The following is a 23,072-nucleotide window of genomic DNA, read 5'->3' as shown; positions in this document are numbered from 1 at the left end:
TGCACAATGTAGAGAGTGTGGGGTTTTTTTTTTAGTTGTTATTTCAAAACAAAAAAAAAAAAAAAAAAGAGAGCTAAGAAACAATGGCTTGTTTTCACGTCTCGCTCGGGGGGAGATGGGGGAAGGGGGGGGGGTTCCCACGCCAGATAATAAAGGAAAGATGAGGAAAAAACACGCAGGTTGCGTTTAAGTCAGAGCATCATCATCATCAGCAGCAGCAGCAGCATCAGCAGGAGCAGCAGGAGGAGAATCAGATGGGGAGAGGATAAGAGGATGGGGGGTAAATAAGGAGGATGTTTCCCTCCGTACTCACCTCTAAGGAATCCCCCGCCGTGGTTACAGCTGTCCGGCCGATGAGAAACGCTTCGGCCCGGCCATCGTCAGTCTCCCGCCGGCCCCCCCTCCCGCCCCCCGCACTCCCTGTCTCATTCGACCTCAGCCTTGGAGGACTGCGGTCTGCGGCGGTCTTAAGGAGATGCAGGGGCGGCCGCTCCGCTCGGCAGCATCATCGGCGACCCAGCGGCGGTGGCAGAGGACGTGCACGGCACGGCGCTGCACGGCACGGCACGGCACGGCACGGCACGGCACGGCGCGGCGCTGCGCTGCACGGCGAGCAAAGGAGCGGAGATGCCATGCGCGGAAACATACTATACTTTACGCATGTCTGCACGCAAGCGGGTTAAAGGCGCACTACTACTGTTGTCATAGCTTTTTTTTTTTTTTTAAATATATATATATATATATATTTTTTTTTTTTCAATCCCCGGTGTCACGAACACGGAGATGAAATGTAAAAACACTTGCAATTTAATGTGAAGGGGAAGCTTCAAAAAAAAAAAGACATCGTAAATACAGTCAAATTATATTTAATTTATATAGCTCCAAATTGCAACACAGTTGTCTCATGACATTTTCCATGTCGAGCAGGTTGGATCACACTCTTTAGAAAAAAAAAAAAAAAAAAGATTCATAGAAACCCAACCGGCAAACAAACAAATTAACGTGAAGGGGAAGCTATTTAAAAAAAAAAAAAAAAAAAAAGATTTTTTTTTTTAATTAACTTAATTTTGTATTATTTTTCATGTATTATGTATTGATATACTGCCCCAAAAAATAGACCGCAAAAAAACTCCTCCTGATAATAACAGTTACCCGATCAGAGACGAAATTCATTAATAGCTTTAATATTCATAAAGAAAGTGATGGACATCTGGTAAGACCAGAACCTGCAAAATGAGAGCTCAGGGAAAAGATATGAGAATGCTTTTATATGATTTTATGTTGACAGATTGAGAAACTCTTTTTACCCCAGAGTGGTTGTCGCTCTAAATTTGGCACCGAACACTTCCAAACGCTTGAACCTCGCAGACAGTCCAGTGCGATAAACCCTTTTTCCCCCAATTTTCACTTTTATACTACTTTATTCTTTCTACATATGTATCTATTTATTCTTGTAGATCCTTTTTCATATATTTTTTTAAATATATACTGCTCAAAAAAAAAAAATAAAGGGAACACTGACATAACACATCCTCGATCTGATTGAATCAAATATTCTTATGAAATACTTATTCTTTACATAGCTGTATGTGCTGACAACAAAATTACACAAAAATTATTGATGGAAATTAAATGTAATCAAAGTGGAAAAAAAACTACAAGCTGATCCAACTATATGTTATGTCCTTAAAACAACAAATTTCATCCCCATTACTTATAACGTAACTTTTTCCACATTTTCCTTTCGAAAAGATTGGCATTCACTTGCCATAGATGGGTCAAACAAGTACATGTACGTATTTGAATCTTTAATTGAGACATTTACTAACTTTGAATTAACGGCAAAGTATTGCAGTTGTAACATGACGAATAAATGGAAAAATAATACAAATGTATAAAATTAAGTCAAATTCAAGGTTACATTAAACTTTACACACTGGCTTCTCAAGGTGGTACACAATCGCTAATCAATAGTAAACTATCTGTTAGTTCCCATACTGTCCACTAGCAGAAAAGCTTTAACTTGTAAAACATATATTTCATTTGAGAAATACGATAGGTACTCACTAATAAATACAGAACCACCAAAGTAGGATTATATAACTTGATTATATTACAACTATTGCAGCTCCACCCCAACATGACAGCTGTGAGGGCATCTTGGAGATTCGCGATCAACATGTATCATTTGCAACAGGTAAAACTCAAGGCCAAATGTGACCCGCCACTTCATTTCATTTGGCCCATGAGAACGTTTTAAAAGGTCATTGTTTTAAAATAAATAAGTCAAACAAGTGTATTGACCATAAACTACAATTTCCACTATTCATGCAGATCACCTTAAGTGATGTCATCCCGCTATTAGGTCCCAGTGTATCCACATTAGTGCCATTTCCAACAAGTGGAACTGAGAAGTATCCTAAATCCCTAAATGTCCAGGAAGAGAAAATTAAAATAAAATCATTTTGACACCAAATTTGTCCAAGAATTAACAGCCAAACTACGATGGCAGTAGAATGTGTTCACTAAACCCGCATCCAAAAACATAGCAGCAGTGAAAGCTAGCTTTGTAACAGAGCAACTAATAAACATAATTTTATTTACATGTATGCAAATGCATATGCAACATTTTGGATATGAATGAGTTATAAATTTCAAGTTATTTACATGTAGTTACATTTTTACGGTTACCGTTCCGCGTCGGTAAAATGAGTTTGACACGCCTGAATTACAACTTTAAACCCAGTGTGGGAGCAGTTGACAAACCTTGTTAGGTGTTTGGAATGATGTTTAGAGTTGAAACTCTGAGCCGATGTCTATATTTTGACTTTCTCTTATGATTCCGAAACAAAGCCAGGCAAATTGTAAGATGTAAAAGTGTGTATTTACACAATTCGGTAACCATGATAACGCTTATCTGCTAGCTAGGGACACCCATACCGGCATTGTTTGCTTATGTGGAAATTGCTACAACAGTCCTCAAAATAAACTGAATATAAGGATCCATTAGTACTAAACTAAAAACTTTATTAGGAAAATATTGTACACAAAACATTCCCTCCACAAATTAATCTTTTTGGTTTGCTTAGTCAACTAAGGAAACTCAACCAGGCACCAACAGACTAATTCCAACCCAATCTTGTTTCCAATTGGTGAACTAGCTTTTTCCAAACTGTGCGTCTACAAACGTATAAGCCCCACATTGAAGCCCTTTAAATACCAGATAGTTCTTCTTCAACATTTAAGAATTCATTTGAGAATATGGTGGATGTCAGGGGGCCTAGAGAGGACGTAAGCAGTTGAGCAGTACATTAGGGTGGTGCAGGACATGTATGCTGTATGACAATGGTGAGGTGTGCCCGAAGAGTGACTGAGGAGCTCAAGGAAGCACCTCTGAGCCCCTTCTTGTTTTCCCAGGAATCACCATGGATGATGATGTTTGCAGATAACATTGTGATGTGTAGTGAGAACGGGGAATAGCTGGAAGAAAATCTTGGGAGATGGAGGTATGCCCCGGAGAGGAGAGGAACGAAAGTAGCCACAAGACAGAATGTGTTTGCGTGAATGAGAGAGACCGAAGAGGAATGGTGAGGTTACAGGGACCAGAGGTAAGGAAGGAGAAGGATTCAAAGTTCTGGGTGGCAACAGTCCAGAGCAATGGAGAATTGGGAGAAGAGTTGAAGAAACATGTGTAAGCAGAACGGAACAGACGGAGAAACATGTCGATAAAAGAGTATCAGTCAGAATCAACCGAAAGATGTGCAAAACAGTGGTGAGGCAAGTGATGCCGTATGGTTTTGACAGTGACATCGAAGACAAGAAGCAGAGCTGCAGATGTTGAGGTTTTCTTTGGGAGTGATGAAGATGAATAGGATCAGAAGCGAGTCCATCAGACAGACAGCACTTGTTTTGGCGATAAAAGTCAAGAGAGGCCAGACTTCGATGGTTTGAGCATGGACAGGGAGAGGGATAGTGAATGTCTGGCTTGGGACGCTGAGGTCGGAACTCCCAGGCAGGAGGCCTGGAGGCCTAGAGCAAGACCGAAGAGGAGATTTATGGATGTATTGGAGTGAAAGAGGACATGAAATTAGTTGGTATCAGAGAAGAGAATGCAGAGAATGGGGTTACATGGAGGCAAACTATTTGCTGCGGTGAACCCTGAAGGGAACAGCCGAGGGGAAAAGAAGCGGTATGAAGGATGCAATCATTTGGGTGATCTCTCCTACCTCTCACGAGTCCCTTCAAAGTGTCTGTGACCAGGAAGGTTTAGGTCTTAACATCACACTTGTATGAAATGAATATCGGACCCTGACGGCCTTTTACAATTCCTGATGTCACAACACAAATCCGACTTGTCGGCTTCTCTTTCACAAGTCAGACCTGAATTGAGATTGAGAAAATTGTCACGTCGATCAATCAACAACCTTCTTGTGTCGAATTCTGCACGGTAAAAGGCAAGGAGGGAAAGAAAGAGGAAAAACACATTTTTTCTTACAGCACAGGGAGATTCCGTTATCTCGGTAAAATAGAGATATGACATGAAACTGAGAAAAATATTCCAGTACATTGGGAGAACCGCCCTTGATATTACAAGATAATGATCTCAAAGAGGAAATAAATAGAACAAATTCTTTATCGTGGCACACGGAGTAAGGTTTCTGGATGAAAGCTCCAAGCTAGTATTCTCAAGCTTTGGAGACTCCTGAAATATGAGTAATTAGAACCCATTGTGATTAGTAAACCAAAAACAAGAAGGGGGAAAACACACAAAATACATCTCCTTTCATTATTTATTCATAATATTCTATAGTTTTTGATAAAATACACTTTGTTTACAAGTGTTGATTATTACATTACATTCACCTGGAGTTTCAGATGGAGATAAACAGACAGACATTTCAAACAAATTCCCCTAGAGACAAACGGGCTATTTTAAAATGGTGATTTTCCTGTTACATGTATAACCCCAGCCAGTTCTACGTGAAGTGTTCGTCTAAATGCACAAACAACAGAAAACGTCAGCGAGGGGATGGACGCGTGGGGAGAGGGGGAGGGGGTTGGGGGTGCTGTCTGACTCATTTTTGAGTCTTTTTTAACAAATATTTCAGCTGCCTCGGGGCTGGTAATGAAATGTTTCTCTTAATTTCTTTGCAGTGCATTCGGCTCCCCAAATCGAGGCGAATAAGTACAACATCCTGTCGTCGCATTCAGTTAAATGAGTCTATTCTAATATTCGTGGGGAGACGTTAAATGCATCTCAATAAAATAATACCAGCTTTAGGGAAATTACAATCTTAATTAGAAGAGTAATTTGCGACAAACTCTAGCACTTTAATTTAAAAGCAAATCGGCTTGGCGCTCCTCTCCATTTAACTACAAATACACTTAAAAGTAGACATGGAACAGTCCACTGACCCTAATATCAGTGCATCTCAAACCTGTGTTTACATTAGGTAATAACACAAATGTTGAAAGATACACATTGTGGATATTTTGATGGAAAAAAAAAACATAGACCCACAGATCCGCTGGAAGTTCAGGGCCATGCGAAACATCAGATACCAGGGCAACTTCAGTTACAAAATACATGTTCTCCGTACGACTGTCTCTCCAGCCTCAATGAAATTATAGGAATGGACAGCCAATATATTATTAGAGTAAATGCCCTGTTGAATTTAAAAAAACAATCAGCAAATAGATTTCTTTTATATTAAAATATATTAATTAAAATATATTACTTTGATTAACTAGTCAAACATTAAAAACAAGTTCTGATTATTGTTTTGTTTTTTTAAGGTGACTTTGGCGTTTTACCTTGGAAATAACTGATATAAAATGTACTTTGCACCTCTGGGAGAAAACAACAACCAACAACTATAACAACAAAAGTGTCTTAATTTGCAAAAGTACATGACCATTTTGAAAACCCTCCTGAGGACTTCATGTTTGCCTTTTGGGTAAAGAGAGAAAAAAAAAAAAAGCAATTTAAGCAGTGTTTTGTTTTTTTCTAAAACACCAATACATACACTGAATATTGCCTGTGACATTGAACCATGAACATTTTCACATGAAAAATGGATAAAGATCGATTTCAAACAAAATTATTTTTATGATTGCAACTCCTTTGCTTATTTAGAACATTTTCTTGTGATGCCAAAAAAAATAAAAATAAAAAGTTGACATGCAAAAGGAAATGCCATGCTTATCTTAAAAAATTGTAAGTACCGAAAAACAATAATTTGAAAATTCCCTCAAAATGTGTGCTTAACATCGACAAAAATGACTTAAAGATTAACAAAATATTACCTCAGAATCACAAAAAGTGATTAACACAATGGTGGTAAACTAATTCTGGTCACACTGGGAAGACACAGGGTTAAAATATTTGTGTTGTGTTTCTAGTGCACAAGATTTCCATAAATATCGATACCATGAAATATATCAATATCAAATTGTACGAAATGTGTGATATTGATTTCCACCCCTAATTTTGAAAATAAGAGTTTAGTAGTACTACACTCCAAAAAGTGAAACCAATGTATCTCATCAATGTGGGAAATCTCCCTTGGACTGACCAAAAATGCTTGGAATATGTCATTATTTTGAAGGATACATGTCACAATTAAATTAAAAAAAGATCTTTTTAAAGTGAAGCGTTACAGCAGTTTGTTAATCGGCACGTTATATTACACCTCCAAATCACTTTGAAGGAAGCTTTCCATGCAGAACCACCCCAAACAGTTTAGACTGATTAAGCATAGCATGCTAGAACATTTAGCGTTTCAAAGTGTCTTTTACTGCCTTCCTTTCCACAGTAGAAATCATTTTATAATAAAATGGATATGCTTAAACGTGATCTTGTTTTGTATCGATAAAATAATTTTTTACATCTAGGCATATACAATAAAAACTAATATTTACAGTGAAATTAACAATTATCTTCATTTTTGTCCCCTTGCTGTGTGTTTATATATATTTTTTATTTTGTGCCACATTTACTATTATTTATTCTAACTATACAGACATACAAGCATGAAATATCACCACATAAGAAGAGAATATATCTACAAACTGACTTCTAGGGGGGAAAAAATGCAGGTTAACACAGTAGGAAGTGACGAGACCTTGACCGAAAAATGGAAAAGGTCTCGATCTGCAAAAAAGGCAAAATGATTCCACCCCCCCAAGTTTGAATCTAAGTGCTTTTTTTAACGTACTACTTTATATTCAGGCTGTTTCCAAGTGTTTCACCCTGTTATGGTTAGTCAGGACACGATCCGATGTGCAATCAATAAGTGAATTTTTATAAAGTATCATTCAAAATTCCATGTTTTTTTTTCTAAAACTATACATGATCTTTCTAGTTCATAAATCTGAGAAGGTTCAGTAATAAATGTACAGTTGTATATAAAATAATTATTGTAAGTTGCACTTCCCTGCCATGTGTGCATAAATGCCTAATAGGAGGTACTCTACAACCGATGATTATCATTAGCGCCCCTTTTTTTTGCCTTTGAATCATAAATGATTAGGCCCAATAATAAAAAGTGTCAGTCTAAAACACAAGTCATTATTTTCTACAAAAATAGCAACATTCATTTACTCCTCCATTTTTAACTACACAAATATATATATTTAAAAAAATATATCACACTAAACCTAACCATGTGCAAACATTGCCAGACGTAACAATTCTTCACACATCCGGCAGACTACTGATTTGATTGAAAACTGATTGACATTTCTACCAAAAAACATTGCACAAATAACTTCTTTCCAAAGATGTTGGTGAAAGTAAAGACCATCCAGTGTAAATCTTTGCCTTTGGAACAGTGACCGCATGCTGGCTCTTTTGTATGGTGCGTGACTAATGTGCTTTATGTCGGCGATGATCCTTTTATTGATTCCGAATGACCTGCTTTGTGCCTCAATTCGGTACGAATCGACACCTTTCTCTCGTCTCCGATTTCATGTCACCGTACCACTAAACACGAGACGCACAGTTTCGAGGGGCCGATGCAGTCGTCGTGACAAAAGGCGCCGCACCCTTTGCACATGATCATCGCCTTCAGTCGGCAATAGCATTTAGACTGAACGTCCTCCATGCCGGGGCCCTCGATGAAGGACTGCTCGGGCGAGGGTTCGCTCGGGTTGCTGTGCTCTAAGGAGTTACTGGGTATAGTGGTGACAGTCACTGAGAAAGACATGACGCTCCTGTGGACGCCATTGCCTCTGTCCGCCTCCAGCGAGGGTGAGGGGGCGGCTATGCCTGCAGTGCTGTGATTCAAAGTATGAGGTACAGACATGCTGATAGTGCCACCGTAGCACGATGCTACCACAGATTCCTGATTGTCAAGTTTTGTGTGGGTGTGAATGGCAGACAACCGCTGGTGATTGTGGTCTATTTGTGTAAGATATGGCTCGGAGTTTCCTCGATTACGGGTGCAGGGATCGAATTGCTTCCGCTCCGGTAGAGACAAAGGCCTGACGTCTTTGGCTTTCACGCAGGCGCTGTTATTATCGGCACAAGCTAAACTGTCCTCCGATGCAGGCTCGCTCTTTACGTGGGGGCAACGCCGGGTGCTTCCTGCTTCGTCCGACTGGTTCAGCGGGTACTCCTTGTGCTCTGATTTCACCTCAAATACCTCGCCCTCCTTAAGCATCTCTTCGCCGTCCGCGCTTTCCCTTTTTAAATCGAACAAGTTCGGGATAGCAGACTGGTACAACCTCTTGCTCTCTGCCCCTCTACCATAGGTGGACACATTGAGAAGATAGTGTCCTGTCATGGCGGGCCTGGGCGCCCTCTTACGGGCCAGAAAGCCTACAGAGATCCTGGGTTGGCTGAGATGCTCGTCCACGTGCACCATTTGATGGGCTTCATACCGGGGCGGCTGTGGCTCTAGAGCCTTATAAGGCTGGCTCTGCTGGACTTTCCTCTGCATTAGAGTCTGTAGGATCTGCTCCTGCGTCTCCTTATCAGGGAGTTCTCTATGATGTCTGGTGTATTCGGAGACAACCCGTCCTGCTGTGCTGAATTGGTTTGCCACCTGCTTATCGGCCTTGTGTTCAGCGCCGCCAGCAGTGGCTGCTAGGGACGTCTTCCCCCTATTACTGGAGGGCAAACAAGACATCTTTACCTCCACCCGCGCCAGAGGCTTTGGGAGGATTTGCTCCAAAGGAACCTCTTTTCCCTGCAGAAGCTGAGTGACCAGGGGGTTGTTGGCAGGGATACAGGAGCTGGTCCTGTTGGAGGATCCGGCAGAAGAGGGGACTTCCTGAACCCGTGAAGAATGTGAAGATAAAGGAATGGGATGTGATGAGGAGTCTGAATGCTTCTTAACGGCATTAGGCCCTGCGCTGGCACTGCAAGTGGAGACACCTTCCTGTTTGACATCGGTTTTGTTGGAGTTAAATATCTGCGACTGATTCGGAGTAGGAGGTGCGGTGCTGTTCACGGGAACTGTGCTGCTTTTACTGTTACTGGTGTAGATTGGCGACCTGGTTGTCGCCTGCGGGGACGTTGGGATGGGATTTAGGGAGGTTTGTTTCTGCTCCGCGCCACCTCCGCCTGGTCCTGGGCCTGGCACCGATCCCTTCGAAGCAGATGACATCGCCGCTGCAGCAGCTGCTGCTCGCTGCGCACGAGCGAGCTGAGCTTTCGCTTTGATGTCGGCCAAAGTGCGAGCACCAGTCCGTCCCGGGCTGCTGAGCGGGGCAGGGAGAGGCGCTCTGGGAGAGATCTGGATTGGTGACACAGGGACGGGAAGAATTCTTGACACCGGAATCTGCAAAGTCACAAGACGGTGAGTATCTCTTGATGGATGAGTATGAGAAAGAGGACAACCTCATCGTCAACAAGTTAACCTTAAGGTAACTGTAACTATTCCTACTCCAGAGCCTTTCACACTAGCACTATGAGTATGAAATGATTCAGACATTGCTGAGGAGCTGTATGGTTGCACATAAACATCTCGCATACGGTTTTCCTGTCTCCTGCTAGAGCAAAGGTAAAGACGTGCAAAGTCTGTATATCGTCTGATTGAGCCCAAGTGTGAACAAAGCAGCACCCCTCGGGAGTTTTGTAGGTAGAACTAGTTGCTGATGTTTACTGTGCGGCTGGAGTGAGACACATACAGTACATGTACACCAGTGAGGTACAGCCAAGTGAAATTTAAGGCAAAATAATGCTTATAAATCGGTCTTTCCCATAGGGACCTCTTATTCAGAAAGTCGTCTACATGTGTTTGAAAGGGCCTCAACCCAAAAGAACCATCTTTTTTTTTTTTTCCCCCCACAAAACAGAACATAACCCAACAAATGTATTAACATGCGTGCATGTACTGAGTTTATATTCTACAATTGCTTCTGGAGATTGAGAAGGTCTCGATTTTAGAGGTTGGAATAAATTACGGAAACCTCTATTAGATAGCTGGCAAAAGAAAATTAAACCTCTTGGAAGAAATTGGAAATATGGAGGAGAACATGCTAAAAGTAATATATGTTGATAAACAGTCACTCCTACCTTGAGGGGTGGAACTCTCTGATTTGATATTAGTGTAGGTGTAGCAGGGCTGGATATGGAAGATGCTGGAGGCGATACAGAGGAGACGGAGGACGATGATGAAACTGAGGACATACGGAGTCTTTTCTCTGGAATCAATTCCCCCTCTATCTCACCGGGAGACTTTCTTTTTAGTGGTTGAGAGTGGGCTCCAGGCTCAGGCATGACCCCCTCACTCTCTGCAGCGGGCTTAACCACAGATACGGGCTCATTCTCTTTTAACTCTGGACTGGCCTTTGGTGGAGAGTCCTTTATGACAGCGAGCTGAACGGGCTCGGCGTCCTCTTCCTTGAATTCCCTCTTATGGTTGGTTTCGGGCAAAGCCCCTGCTGTGGCCTTACCGGTCTTCTTCTCGACCTCTAGCGCTGTCGGAATCGGCGTCGGGCCCGGCAGAGCGGTAGCATTTAACCTGCGGTCCTCTGCATGCTGAGAGCGCCGAGTCTTCATGGGCTCGATGATGGAGAGAGTCTCTCTCTGAGCGGGCGGCACTTTCAAAGGCTCCTGTGACGGTTGCTGTGTTTGCTTTGTGTCTTTGACTGTGGCTGCGACTCCATCAGGCTGACCGCTGCTGTCCTTGGTACCCTTCATTTCCTCCTGTGCTTGAACGCAAGGTTCTGCATGATGTGTGGGGGACTCTTGATTCAGATCAGCCTTTGTCAAGACTTTGGATTCTTCATAGCTGAGTCCAGAACTGTACAGACAGAAAAAGGGGGACAGTTCAAAGTCGGACAAATAAACAAAACAAAAATACAAATCAAGTCATTTAAGAAGTATAAACATTCTTGTTAGGTTAAAAAGGGCTTTTATAGTCTCTAGAAAATCTGTTGTTTTTTTTTTCTTATGGATAAGTAAAACTGCAGTTTTCGCTTTAACATCAATGATGTAAGTGATGATGATTCATCTAGACTCGGAAAATGAGAGCTCAAAAAATAATAATGCTTCCAATCTAGACGTTCTTTTCAGAAGGCATGAAGTGATTCGGCAGCACGTCTCCAAACATTGTTTGCGAGGGTGGTAGCACATGAAACCAAATTAAATAGATAAAAACAGTTATTTGTAGAATATGCCACATTCATTTGGACACGTCTCACAACAGTGTGGAAGACTCCCCTACATTTAGATCTATTTTATGGTCTATCTTCTCCATTGTTAACTGCTTGGGTCTGTCTGTTCAGCCCAGAGGGGAGAAAGACCTGGCTAAAGAATTGATAATGTTACAGAAACAGCGCCGGCAAGCACTGGGCAATGCGGTTCAAAAACACTGCTCTGGGCAATAATTATTACTGGTAGACTCATAAAATGTGAGCGGTTCTATTTTATCAATTGTAGGCCTAACATGTAGACTCATTTGAATCTGTTATCTTGAGTCCAAATTGAAATCAACGGACAACATACTTTTCTCCATAATAGTTTTCAAAGAACGCTTCCTTCCAGTGCTCAACTTTCTTCTCCTTCTCAATCTCCTGCCGCATTCGTAGCTGCAACTCAGGAGTGAACTCCCCTGTAAGGATAGAAATTAAATCTGTGAATGCTCTGTGGAGTCACACTGAGCCTTGGTGACACATTCTCTCTCTGAATGCAAAGTGAATGCAGTTATTATTGGTCGGGAGCAGCGGCACTGACCCTCAGCCAGTCTCTCTTTCCAAGACTGGGCTGCCGATGTGAAGAACTCATTGTTTAAGGCAGAACTAGTGACCTTCAGAAGGCCGTCCATGCAGGCCTGCGGAGAGGAGGCACAATGTTATGACTAATATCATCACAATCACTCTCCTTCCTCAACACACTGGGTCATGTCGCATACGTGCACTTTTAGAATTAGTGAATTCAGATTTACAGATCGACAAATATTTACAGGATGAGAGATGAATGATACATAGCATAATAAATGTACACTCTACATTGAATGCTAAAAAAAAAAAGTATGCCTAATTTTAGAGCCACCTGCTGGTCAACTTCAGGCAGAAGCCTGAGCAGCCTCTGTTGGCAGTCTGGGGGCAGGACAGAAAAGGTGTGCTTGTTGATGATTGCCCGCAGGTTGGTGTTAACCAAAATAGAGTCTGGTGTCTCTACATCTATTTTACACTTGGTACGTTTCAGCTGCCCTGCAATACAAAACAGGACATAAGTACAAACCATGATAGATCCACGGATATATTAAAAAATAAAAATAAAGAAATCTAATGATACAAAAAAAAAAGAAGTAAAGTTCTCGGACACATTTGAGATCAAGAGTTCGCGTAATAAATCGCGTTGGCGAAAGAGGCCTTGGAATTTTTGCAGTTTTTTTGGGTGGGAAATTTCTACTTGATTCTCAGCTAAACTCAGTTAGGGTGAACGGCACACTCACCGGCACTGAGACGACTTGATCTCTGTGAAACCTTCCTCGGTACAACTGCGTGGCAAAGGTCTGGTAAGACACAAGGCAAACGTAAAGACAACACGTCAGGGGAAAAAAAAAAAAGGGACAATGATCTGAAATTGAGCCCCTAAAAAGATGTTCTCACTTGTTAGATTTGTAGTATCTGCTAAAATAATTTGAGTATTGTGATTTGACTGCATGAGCTTACGAGCACGATTAAACCAATCGCTGCCAAATTAATCTCTCTTTTACAGAATACAGTGTTTATAAATCTTCTGTCCGGTTTCCCATTTCCACACTGGTCCAAAAGTAGGGATTATGTGCGATCACTCAACCAGAAGTAATTGTTTTGCAAGAAAGTAAGAGGAGCAAAGAGCAACAGTATCAAGCATTGTGACAAAACAGGATGCAGCAGCTTGGAGTGTGAAAGCATCCAACAGAAGTTTCTGGAGTTAATACTTCTAGTACAAAAGCAGCTGTGGCTGAGCATAAAGACGGATAGTAATTGTTGATTTTCTCTTAAGTAAAGGCTGATAGGAGAGGAAACAAAAATGCGTTCCATTAATGTTCTTTGACAGGATGGCATTTGTAAAAATTAAAGTATTTAGACTTTCATCAACAGCGGTTGTTTTTGCTTGGCAATAAAGCAAGTATTCTGCGGTTCCAGAAATGACACTCCCAATTGCCTTGTTCAGTAAAATTATTATTTCAGACCAAAAAGCTGGAATCACTCAAGGCACTTTCCATAAGCAACCACAGTGTGAAGGGATGGGATCAGCTAACATCGAAGCCACAGGTCTGAATGATATAAACCTGATTTCAATAGAAACATTATTAAATTGATGATTACTACGGTACCCGAAATCCTAAAGCTCACCAGTAATATGCCTTCAAATATCAGCCAGTGTTTCCTTCTCACACTGAATGGTTGATTACAAAAAAAAGTATAACTACAAAATACTTGTATTATGCTTGTCTACAGAGTTTTCCTATTAACTAAATTTGTTTCACGGGTAAATGTTGTAAAGAAGGTAACTGTTACTTGCAATGACTTCTCATTGTGGTATCCACAGTAGTTTATGAGTTACCTTTCTCTAAAAATAATAAACTCAATCGTTTGCTGTGGAATTTCATTTTTTTTTTGTTCTTATCTTGAATGGGCTGCATGTGTCAGGACAGAATATAAATGTGTAGAAAAAACAACAACAAACGGTCGCAAAACAGAACTCCATTCTAAAAGAGTTAAATAAAATTGGGAGTTTCAGTTACCGCCATCAATACAGATGAAGCTGCTGAGCCGTCTTCGAGCATTTCTGTCTCTGATTCTAAATGTCTGTAGAAACCCTTTCAACCCTCAGCTGCCTTGCAGCTGATCACTGCTGCAAAGGAAACTGCTGACTAGCAAAAAAAAAAAAAAAACCTTATCAACTGCTATAGCAAAGGGTCTCTGGCATGTCAGGTGTGTTTTCTGTTCACATTGAAAAAAAATAAAAGTGTTTGTCTGGGGTTTGGCCTGCCATAACTGCGATGACTCTACATTGGACCGGGCTCTTACTTTCTCCGGCTGATCAGGATTGGGTTGAAATTTTCAAGGCACATTGAGAATTCCAAACCCTTTTTCACAACATTTACATAATGGGTCTGTGAGCCAAACATTATGCTATCAGTCTACCGGTCAAAGTCAAGGAGTACGTCATAGGAGATGGCAAACCACGAAGGAAAATACAAGCAAATTCTTTAGTGCTAGACTTTCCGCCAGGGCATTAAGATGCAAGGCAGACATCACATCTCTTTTCTTGCACTGTGTCACTGCAATGGGTAAAAACACATGTTAGTTGTTTCCAAGGCTCCACAGCTAAAAGTCTCTGCAGGGTTGATACCGCAAAGAGGGAAACAAAGAGGCTGACCAGTTAGAGGCTCTCCAAATGAAGATGCTACAGCAGGGCAAAAAAAGGACTATATTCTCTCATCTTATACTTACCAGTTTTGGTAGTAATGTTGTCAGCCATATCTTTGATGGTTTTGAGAAGCAGCCTGGAATTGGAGCTGGTTGGCATTGCCCCGTGTCTGCGCTGGTTTCTCTGCTGCTGCTGCTTCAAGGCCTAAACAAGAGCAAAAGAAAGTTGGAATAAATTGCTGGTAGCTGAAGAAAATGAGAGCAAAAATGTGTAGAGCCCACTGTTTTCCTGCAACTACTCCCCCTGGGCCACTTGCCTGCTTAAATAACAGCTAAATAGAAACTTTGATTGCGTAATACAAGCGTAAATCATCTCTGTGTGTTAATCTGTGAAGAAATAGGATCACCCAAAAAGCATTTTATCAAAGATTATAGAAGAAACCAACTCAAATTGCTTCAGTTTATTAAATACAAAAGTAATTACAGAGTGAAAATACACAGTAGCTTGTCAACAGCACAATTTTCTAAGCCATCTCGTAATCTTCCTTTTGCCTAATAAATTCCTACAAATTGGGTCCAAGAAAACTAAAAAACTGCAAACCAACACAGATGGAGTGAATTACAATCTTTGCAATCAAGTGAAATCTAATTAAATGGAACGAAAAAAGGCACAAGGCAGCCAATAGGAAAATGCAATAAACCAGCTACAAGCATTTTTCCCTGACGCCTCATTGTTTCTAAATAACCAGCACAAGATGTTAAACTAACGGAGTCAGGACAGATAATGAGAACCAACACTGGCAATGCTTTACATGTGGACTGAAAATGGGCATAAAATCCAGTTGGGCTTTTATGAAATGAATCAAAAGTAGATGTGGCCTTGAACAGTCTTCCCTGGATAATAGTCCACTACTCTGTTACACTGTTTTTTAACCTCAACCCATCAAATATGTCTCAGTACATTTCAAATACAATTTGAAGTATGTTTGATATCTTTTAAGCAAACGCCAAGTAATACTTTCAGATGAGTGAAATACAATAAAATGCCCCTTCTTTTACGATGACAGGAAAGGCTGCGCTTTCTTTTTCCTGACCAAGGCCCATTTTCCTCATCTTTTGGTTTTGAAACGATTAACAGGGACAAAAAGTGTTGGAATGTTTCTGATATTAAGCCAGAACAAGCTAGTGCAATGTCGAACAAAGCATAACTATGTGTCAACAATGTCCAGAATGTTTAGTCCGAGTAGGTTTTGCTGATGAAGGAAAAAGACAAGAATTACGAGCGAGAGGGAGAGGGAGAGGGAGAGCAGCTGACAGACAGAGGACAACTGATCAGACACTGAATTACAAACTATCAATAAAATTATATTCCCAAGGTGGGGGGAAAAAAAAAACTACAGAATTTTCTATTTTTTTTCTGGCTATTTTTCATCCATTTTTAACGCTTTTCTTCAGTAAAGATTTGTGATGAATTACAGGTTTTGAGCACAAAAAGTACAACTAAAATTACTGCAGTAACTACTTGGTGGTGTTTAACAAAGTTGTAATTGATCAACTTTGTAACAACACACTTTGCAGATTTAAAGAAAAAAAAAAACATTATGGGAAGGATTCATTAAAAAAATTCTTCCAACTACATAAGGCTTAAATTTAAAAATCAAAAATACAAATGTCCAAAATGCCCTTTTGGGATTTGATTTGAGCCCATGCCATATAAAAGAATGGCTGCAGAACTTTGCACATTCCTCTCTGGCCGAAGCTCTACCCTCCCACTACACTTTTTTTTTTTGAAAAATAGCCTCTGCAGTTTCTGCTCTATCTCACTGTCACTCATTCAAACCATGGCATTTTAAATCATGAACTTTTTGGCAGGAGTGAAAGTTGACACCGAAGGTTGGTACCATTTACGATATTATGTGTGAAACTCTGCACTTGTCGTAGCCGTAGAGAAGAACTAGGTCGAAGTTTGAATGTGCCAGAGCATGTTTTTGCTTGTGTTGCAATGTGGAGTCTAGAGATTTGTATGAGTGAATGTGTGCATGAGGGTGTGGCACGAACCCGTGAAACATCAGATGTTAGCTTTTGTGCAAAAACCAAGGCGCACTCTCGACCACTACTACGGAACAAAAAAATTAGAAATACAGAAGAATCCAGTACCTGTTTCAAAGCTTTCTTGCTGTGTTTCTGCGAGGGAGAGATGAGCTTACTGGTGGGAACAGAAGGCGATGAGCATCGAGGCTGTGGAGATGACGGCTGCGACTGCAGCTTGGAGGGAACTGTGATACAAAAACACAGATGTTACAAAATACACTTCCTGAGGGAGGTGTGTACATTTTATCGCATCACTCTTTTGTACTGATGAAACTGAAACCACTACTGTGCACAAAGGAGCAGATAGCATTACTTTTGCCAAAACATCTTGCTAGAAAAAGAGGTTGGACTTCTGGAAGGTTCCCTTTGCTGTCTATGGTTTTATCAAAACATCTTTGGATTGTAAGGACGTTGCAGTTGTTTCTTCTCCGATGCAACTTCATTTCCATTTGACTTTGTGAATCCCTGCATTGATTAGTTCAAAAATAACGCTAAACTGGAGTCCTCCCACTCAGCTGTAGGCTAAGGTTATTTGCTTGGCAGTTTCAAACTTTTGCATAATGAGGAAGTGGTCACAGGTCATGCTGAAAAAATACAGTTTCCTGTTGAACAGTTGCTTAGATTATGACAAAAAACAGAGAACTTATGAGAGTCGGTAGAAAAAAAAAAGAATTAATTATTTCTCTACTTGACTAAATGCTCATTGGCAACATGCACTGTGGGATCATGTGTTCAGTTGGCGCTGTAGATTTTTTATTTTGGAATTCTGAAAAAGCCTCTCTCATTGCATCATATCAAATAAATCTGGGTTTTGTTAAAAAAATATATATATATATTTATGAATAACTTATTTCTATCAGCTTGCCTTTTTATAATCACAGCCCCTGTACAGCCTGAGCTTTGTCACATTTGATTGTATTTTTTTATTCTTTAAACTCATGTCTGAGTATGCATCCCCTTATGCATACTTAACAATGAAAAAGTTATTAAAATCATGATAAATGATATGATTATAGGATGCATGTTTACTGCGGTGTGGCTACAGGGCTCTCCAGCCATGCAGCAGCAAAACTGACAGCTGTGCATCTTGACAGATATGATGACTTGCAAAACAAGCCCAGTCAGCTACAGGGAGGGACAATGTAGCAGAAAAGCGAAGAGGGGCTGCTGCTATGTCTTCGGCTGACGTGAATTGGCGAAGGCTGCGGTCAGGCTCACTGTGACCATCTGTGCTGCCAATGGTCAAACACAAACTAACAGCTCACAGCAACAGTTTATTTTGCCACCTTTTGACAGATATAGCATTGCATTTAATTCATTCAAATCCTATGGACAACATGAAGAACACAAAGAATGCAAATGTTATTTTCTCAAAGGACAATGCACAGCACAAGTCCTTCATGGACCAGTTGTGAGATGAGTATAAAAGTCAGCTTTTACTAGCATTATAAATGAAGCTCTTTTCATCCCAGGTATCATATTATGTAGTGATGCTGTATGTTTTTAGACGAAACCACTTTCCTTGGCTGGTAGATCACATCTTTCGCTGGCCTCTTAGTAACCAGAGTGAAGAACAGGGTGTGAACTCTCATGATAAAATCCTCTGAGAAACAGCAGGGGGCTTTTTTTTCTAGCATGCAGCGACAGCCCTCATCCTCAATAGACAATGAGCTCCCATACGAGGACATGTTCGGGTACAAAACAAGCCTTTTACCGGGAATTTCTTACGCTTTTCAACCCGAGCAATGTCAAAATGACCACATGAAGAGGACAGGGACCAATCAAGTCAGCTATGACGGAGACCTCAGAGTGAATATGATGTCGCTAACTATAAGTGTGTGCTGCAAAGATGCTAGTTCCTGTCTCTGACAGTCTGAGAACGTTAAAACCATGTCTTGAAACATTGTGGAATAAAAATGAATAACTGCCAACATTATGGCAGCCTATGACTTCAAAATACATTGAATCTTACAGACATATTTGGTTCATGCAATCACAGCCTTCAGTCCCTTTGTAAGCACAGTCTGAATATCTTTTTATTTTCATAGCTTTGCCACAACTTTTGCTTTTCTAAGTTCCCAAAAGCTTCACATACTTTTGTGCTTCATTTGTGGACAAAATTAAATTTTGTTTTTTTGTTGTTTTTTTTTTTTGTTGTAGTTGGTCTTTAACAACTAAGTGGTTCTTTATGTGATGGTGCCAAAACTGTCCCCTCTGCTGTTGCAGCTGGGAACTGTAATAAACTCGCACTGACACTCCCCCGGAGATCACAAAAAGGCTGCAATTACACGCCCAATCTCTCTTATGTGGGATCTTCAGACATCGGCAATAAATTTCCAAGTCTGTCAGAAACAAAAACTAGCACGGTTAGTGGACGGACGATCGTGCAGAGCTGTGCCTTACATTATGTTACAAACAGATTTTTCCCTATAAATCATGCCCAAAAATGTGCACGGTAAAACAGACCCTGACTTCAAAAATGACAGAAATTTTACTCTGCTGCAGTTGACAGGGTATTTTTCACAGAGTATCAGCTGCACTTTCTGAGAGTTTTTTACTACAAGATTGGGTTGAGTTGTTTTTTCCATTTCCAAAAAAAAAAACCAAATCCTGCTATGTCAGTCATCTGGATTGTGACACTCCTCATGAAATCAAGCACTATTCAATTATTTATAAATACATTAAGCGTTTACATAGTTTTATGCTGGTTCACTCACTTTAGATACGTGCAGGACCATGTTGAAATTTGTACGGGCGAAAAATGGAAACATCAAACGATGCATTTGAAAGTTAACTATGAACACAATTGGAAAATACTCCTACTGATTCTAAAGGAGGGATCTCAGAAAAAAAGTTAAATTACAACCTCTTTGTGATACTCTGAATAATACAAGAAAAAGTACATAAAGAGTGCAATGACAGTACCTCTTCGCATCCACTTCCTCCTCCTGCCCTCCGGAGTGTTGGCACTGCTATTGTTTTCTGTGCTTCGGGAGTCGGAGAGATTGTCGCTGCTCTCTTCAGAACCCTCCTCAGACAGCTCCTTGGCTACATCCGAGATGTCCTTCTAGATAAAACACAAGACATGCCATACATGATTTTTCATGTGACCAAGACAGCAAAGAGGACAAACAGCCAGTGCTCAACTCAAAATCACCCGTTGGCTCACAATGTAACCACTGTAAGATCTGTTGATATATTGGTCTTTTTTTTTGTTGGACTCGCCTGTTCACCGACAATACTCATCGTTCCAGGAAACATATCAGAAATCAGAGATGATTTATTGATCCGAAGGCGAAATTTGTCACACACTGCATTAAACGAACCTTTAATGTGTAAACTCCCATTCTGCCCGGAACTTTGTAGAAGATCCCCTCCTCACCGCGAGAGTTTGTGTGCAGCATTGCATTCAGACATGCCAACGGCGAAGTTCCACTATATCATTAGAGAAAAACGCAAATTACATATCAGTTCCCAAATAAATCAGGACAGCTGGGAGAAAAAAAAAAGCAAGAGGGCTGCTCTGATATCTGGGGAGAAACTGCTATCATGCATCAGGAGGAAACATGTGAGTTCAGATTCACATTAGTGTACTGGTGAGGCAAATTTAATGTATGCTCAATTGTATAAAACGCAAGTTCAAGACAAATGCATCATTGTGGGGGGGGGGGCTGATACTCAGATTAAACTAGTGTGCTTGTTTCACAATAACTGCCAAGATAAGTGAAACTTTTTCAGAACAAAGAGGCTCATTAAGAGCACACACTGAATCAGATTTCATGGAACAATGACACATAATAAAGAGGAAAAAAAAAAAGCGATTTCTATCAGCTTTCCTTGGAAGTATGTGGATTTAAACGTAGATAAATGCTGGAGACGCTTGAGAAAAGTGACGAGTGGGTAAAACACATCTGTTGCATTTTTCAGGTTCATATAGCAGTCATATAATTGATTTAACTCGCACCAACACAACCAACCAAAAATGTACCAGATCATTCACCACATCAAGTAAAATACACTTCCATCAGCTCCCTTGTTTTCTTTTATTAAACATTTAATCATACAGGACAATATAATCATGATTTTATGCAACGAGCGGTTACAGAAGCGCGGTTTATCGTGAAATACGAAAACTCTGTATTTCTGCCGTTGAACCTACGGCAAGTTATGGTTAATAACGTGCAAACAGTAGAACCCACAAAAAAATAAAGAACGCATTGCAGTGAGTTTAAGAATTAAGTGAGTTAAATTGAGAAGTGGCTGGGGGGGCTAAGCTTGGTCTTACCTTCTGGTTGACAACAGTGACAATGAAACAAAAAGAAATGAAACAATTAGAGGTTGAGTTAAATATTCACTGTGTTGTGAACGAGAAAAAGGAGAATGCACGACACAAGTAATCAGTAACAGAAAGAAAGTGAGAGAGAGAGAAGGAGAGAGAGAGAACGCTGGCGTACTCGAGAACATCTTCACCAATGCGTGAATGAGTACCTTATTTCTTTGAGCCTTTCTCTTTGGATCACTTGCAAGATTTCTTTATGGCTCATTGGTGTGTTAGGGTATTTCTCCAAAACCTACAACAAAGACATTTTTTTTAAGTATGACACGAGAGCTATTGGACTTTTAATATTTAAGATATCATACAAAATAAAAGTTTGATGGATGATAAATATAAATACATTGCCCGACTCAGATAGATCTAAAGATAAATAAACACACGACTAGTCTGTTCACATGGGTAGCTTTGAACTTAGGTTGCCTCCAGGCTACTGCAAGTGAAAAATAAAATGTTGACATTTTTAACTTTACAACAAGTCTCCACAATACAACCGTGTGTTAAAGATAATGTGATACTGAAACCATTTCTATGATATTTTATACAGTATTACATGCAGATCTCATGCCATTTATGACAGAGGAACTTTTCCCTGAACGTTGAAGTAAGAAAACAAGAAAAGAAGTCATAATACTACTGCAGAACGGCACCGATGCACTTCAGATTAAATAAATAAAAACACTGGATGGAAACACTAAAAGCAAAAGCATGTCAATGACAGGTTGCCACTAAAAAACACTGTCGCTACATCCGCGATATATTTGGATGTTGGGGTTTTAGCTTGCGTTTCATTGTAACGATGCGCTAAGAGGTGTCAGAAAAACTAACTTCGGCTTTACCACCGCGTACCTCCAAAAGAGTTAAAGTTTGCAGGGTGTCATCGGCCAGTTTTCATATTTTCGGCGAATAAGAGTAACGGTCGTCTGAACAGGTAACGTAGGAGCCGGTCACACCTTGACGTCCCAATTAAGAAGTTCGCCCGACGCGTCTGTGTGCCGCAGTCGTTAGCATGCTAAGCTAGCTGTCATGCTAGCGACATGTCTAAAAAACGAATGTCCGGAGTTGACGCGCAAAATAACGTCACGGTCCGCCGTGAGAGACATGTGCCGCGCCGGTCGAAATCCAAACACCGCACGGTTGCTCGTCCGCGGCAGTAAATGGAATTCGGAGGAACTCACTGACGAGGTGGATTGTGCTAGCGGTAAGCTAGCACAGCTAGCCCGGCTAACGCTGAGCGCTGACGCGAGGGTGCACCCCCGCGTCCAGTGTGTCTTTTCTGAAACCCCCGACAGCCGTGACACCCTAAACCTCCGCGGGATAAGACGCGGAGGCGTTCTGGAAAAGCGTTTGGGATGCACTCGGGACACGCTCAGCTCTTAGTTACAGCCCGGTGGAGCGACTGGTTCAAGAGCGCTCGGCAGCGAATAACTGCGGCGGTCCTCCGAATGTCCGAGCGTCAACGCCGGGCCTGGCGGCTGGCGCCTGGCGCCGCAAACGCAACATTTCGGCTCCACCGGCGGGTCATGAACTCATAAACACAGTTGTACAAGTGGGTGCGTTCAAGGAAAAACAACCACAACAAACGGCAGGTGAAAGCACGTTTAATACCGTTCTCGCGGCTTCCGCCCACGTCCTCCCCTTCTTTTTCTTCTGCCTCTCCCTCATTGTGGACGTCTGTTTGCAGGGCAGTGTAGGGATTTTGCTCGTTTCTGTTGAAAATGTTGCTTAAGTTACCGCCTAGGCCCCACTCCGCCTGCCATGTTGGACTTACTGTAAAAGAGTCATGTGACCCCCCCGAAGGAAACGTCATCTTACTGTATTTATCAGTCAG

At 41.0% G+C, this 23,072-nt stretch overlaps 2 protein-coding genes across 12 annotated transcripts in view; both read right to left on the bottom strand.

Annotated features, from left to right (window-relative positions):
- The window catches only part of dtnbb (dystrobrevin, beta b), a 52,481-nt gene extending 51,933 nt beyond the window's left edge, over window positions 1-548 (bottom strand). For all 8 annotated transcript variants that reach the window (XM_086157121.1, XM_086157156.1, XM_086157130.1 and 5 more), the window contains exon 1: window positions 314-548. The gene's annotated coding sequence lies outside the window, so the exon portion shown is untranslated. The remainder of the gene's footprint in view (window positions 1-313) is intronic.
- A 4,232-nt stretch (window positions 549-4,780) lies between these two features.
- On the bottom strand, window positions 4,781-22,977 carry asxl2 (ASXL transcriptional regulator 2). 4 transcript variants are annotated; one of them, XM_086157023.1, is made up of 13 exons: window positions 22,850-22,977; window positions 21,397-21,479; window positions 20,235-20,343; window positions 19,834-19,975; window positions 16,975-17,093; window positions 14,902-15,022; window positions 12,909-12,968; window positions 12,503-12,663; window positions 12,185-12,281; window positions 11,957-12,062; window positions 10,678-11,252; window positions 10,523-10,587; window positions 4,781-9,785 (listed from the first exon to the last, which is right to left on the bottom strand). In XM_086157023.1, exons 1-13 carry the CDS (start codon window positions 22,904-22,906, stop codon window positions 7,974-7,976), a joined length of 3,507 nt encoding a protein of 1,168 aa, XP_086013149.1. In that variant the 5' UTR covers window positions 22,907-22,977; the 3' UTR covers window positions 4,781-7,973. The 4 variants fall into 4 exon arrangements, with proteins under 4 accessions (XP_086013149.1, XP_086013157.1, XP_086013131.1 ...); XM_086157031.1 differs by having other exon boundaries at window positions 4,781-9,740; XM_086157005.1 differs by having other exon boundaries at window positions 10,523-11,252.
- Between the last annotated feature and the right edge of the window lie 95 nt (window positions 22,978-23,072).

Source organism: Fistularia commersonii, chromosome 1, assembly GCF_037954325.1.
Source record: "Fistularia commersonii isolate RoL2024-O1a breed Wild chromosome 1, RoL_Fcom_v1.0, whole genome shotgun sequence".
NCBI lineage: Eukaryota > Metazoa > Chordata > Actinopteri > Syngnathiformes > Fistulariidae > Fistularia > Fistularia commersonii.
This window is presented reverse-complemented; position numbering and strand designations above follow the sequence as displayed.

What these genes read in the sequence shown, in the direction of transcription:
- asxl2 (XM_086157005.1), bottom strand. Translation starts at nt 22,906, where the DNA reads ATGAGGGAGAGGCAGAAGAAAAAGAAGGGGAGGACGTGGGCGGAAGCC. An exon ending in GGGCGGAAGCCGCGAGAACG is followed by an intron (nt 21,480 to 22,849) that starts GTATTAAACGTG and finishes TCTTTGTTGTAG; the next exon opens with GTTTTGGAGAAATACCCTAA. An exon ending in AGAGAGTTCCACCCCTCAAG is followed by an intron (nt 9,786 to 10,522) that starts GTAGGAGTGACT and finishes GTGACTTTGCAG; the next exon opens with ATTCCGGTGTCAAGAATTCT.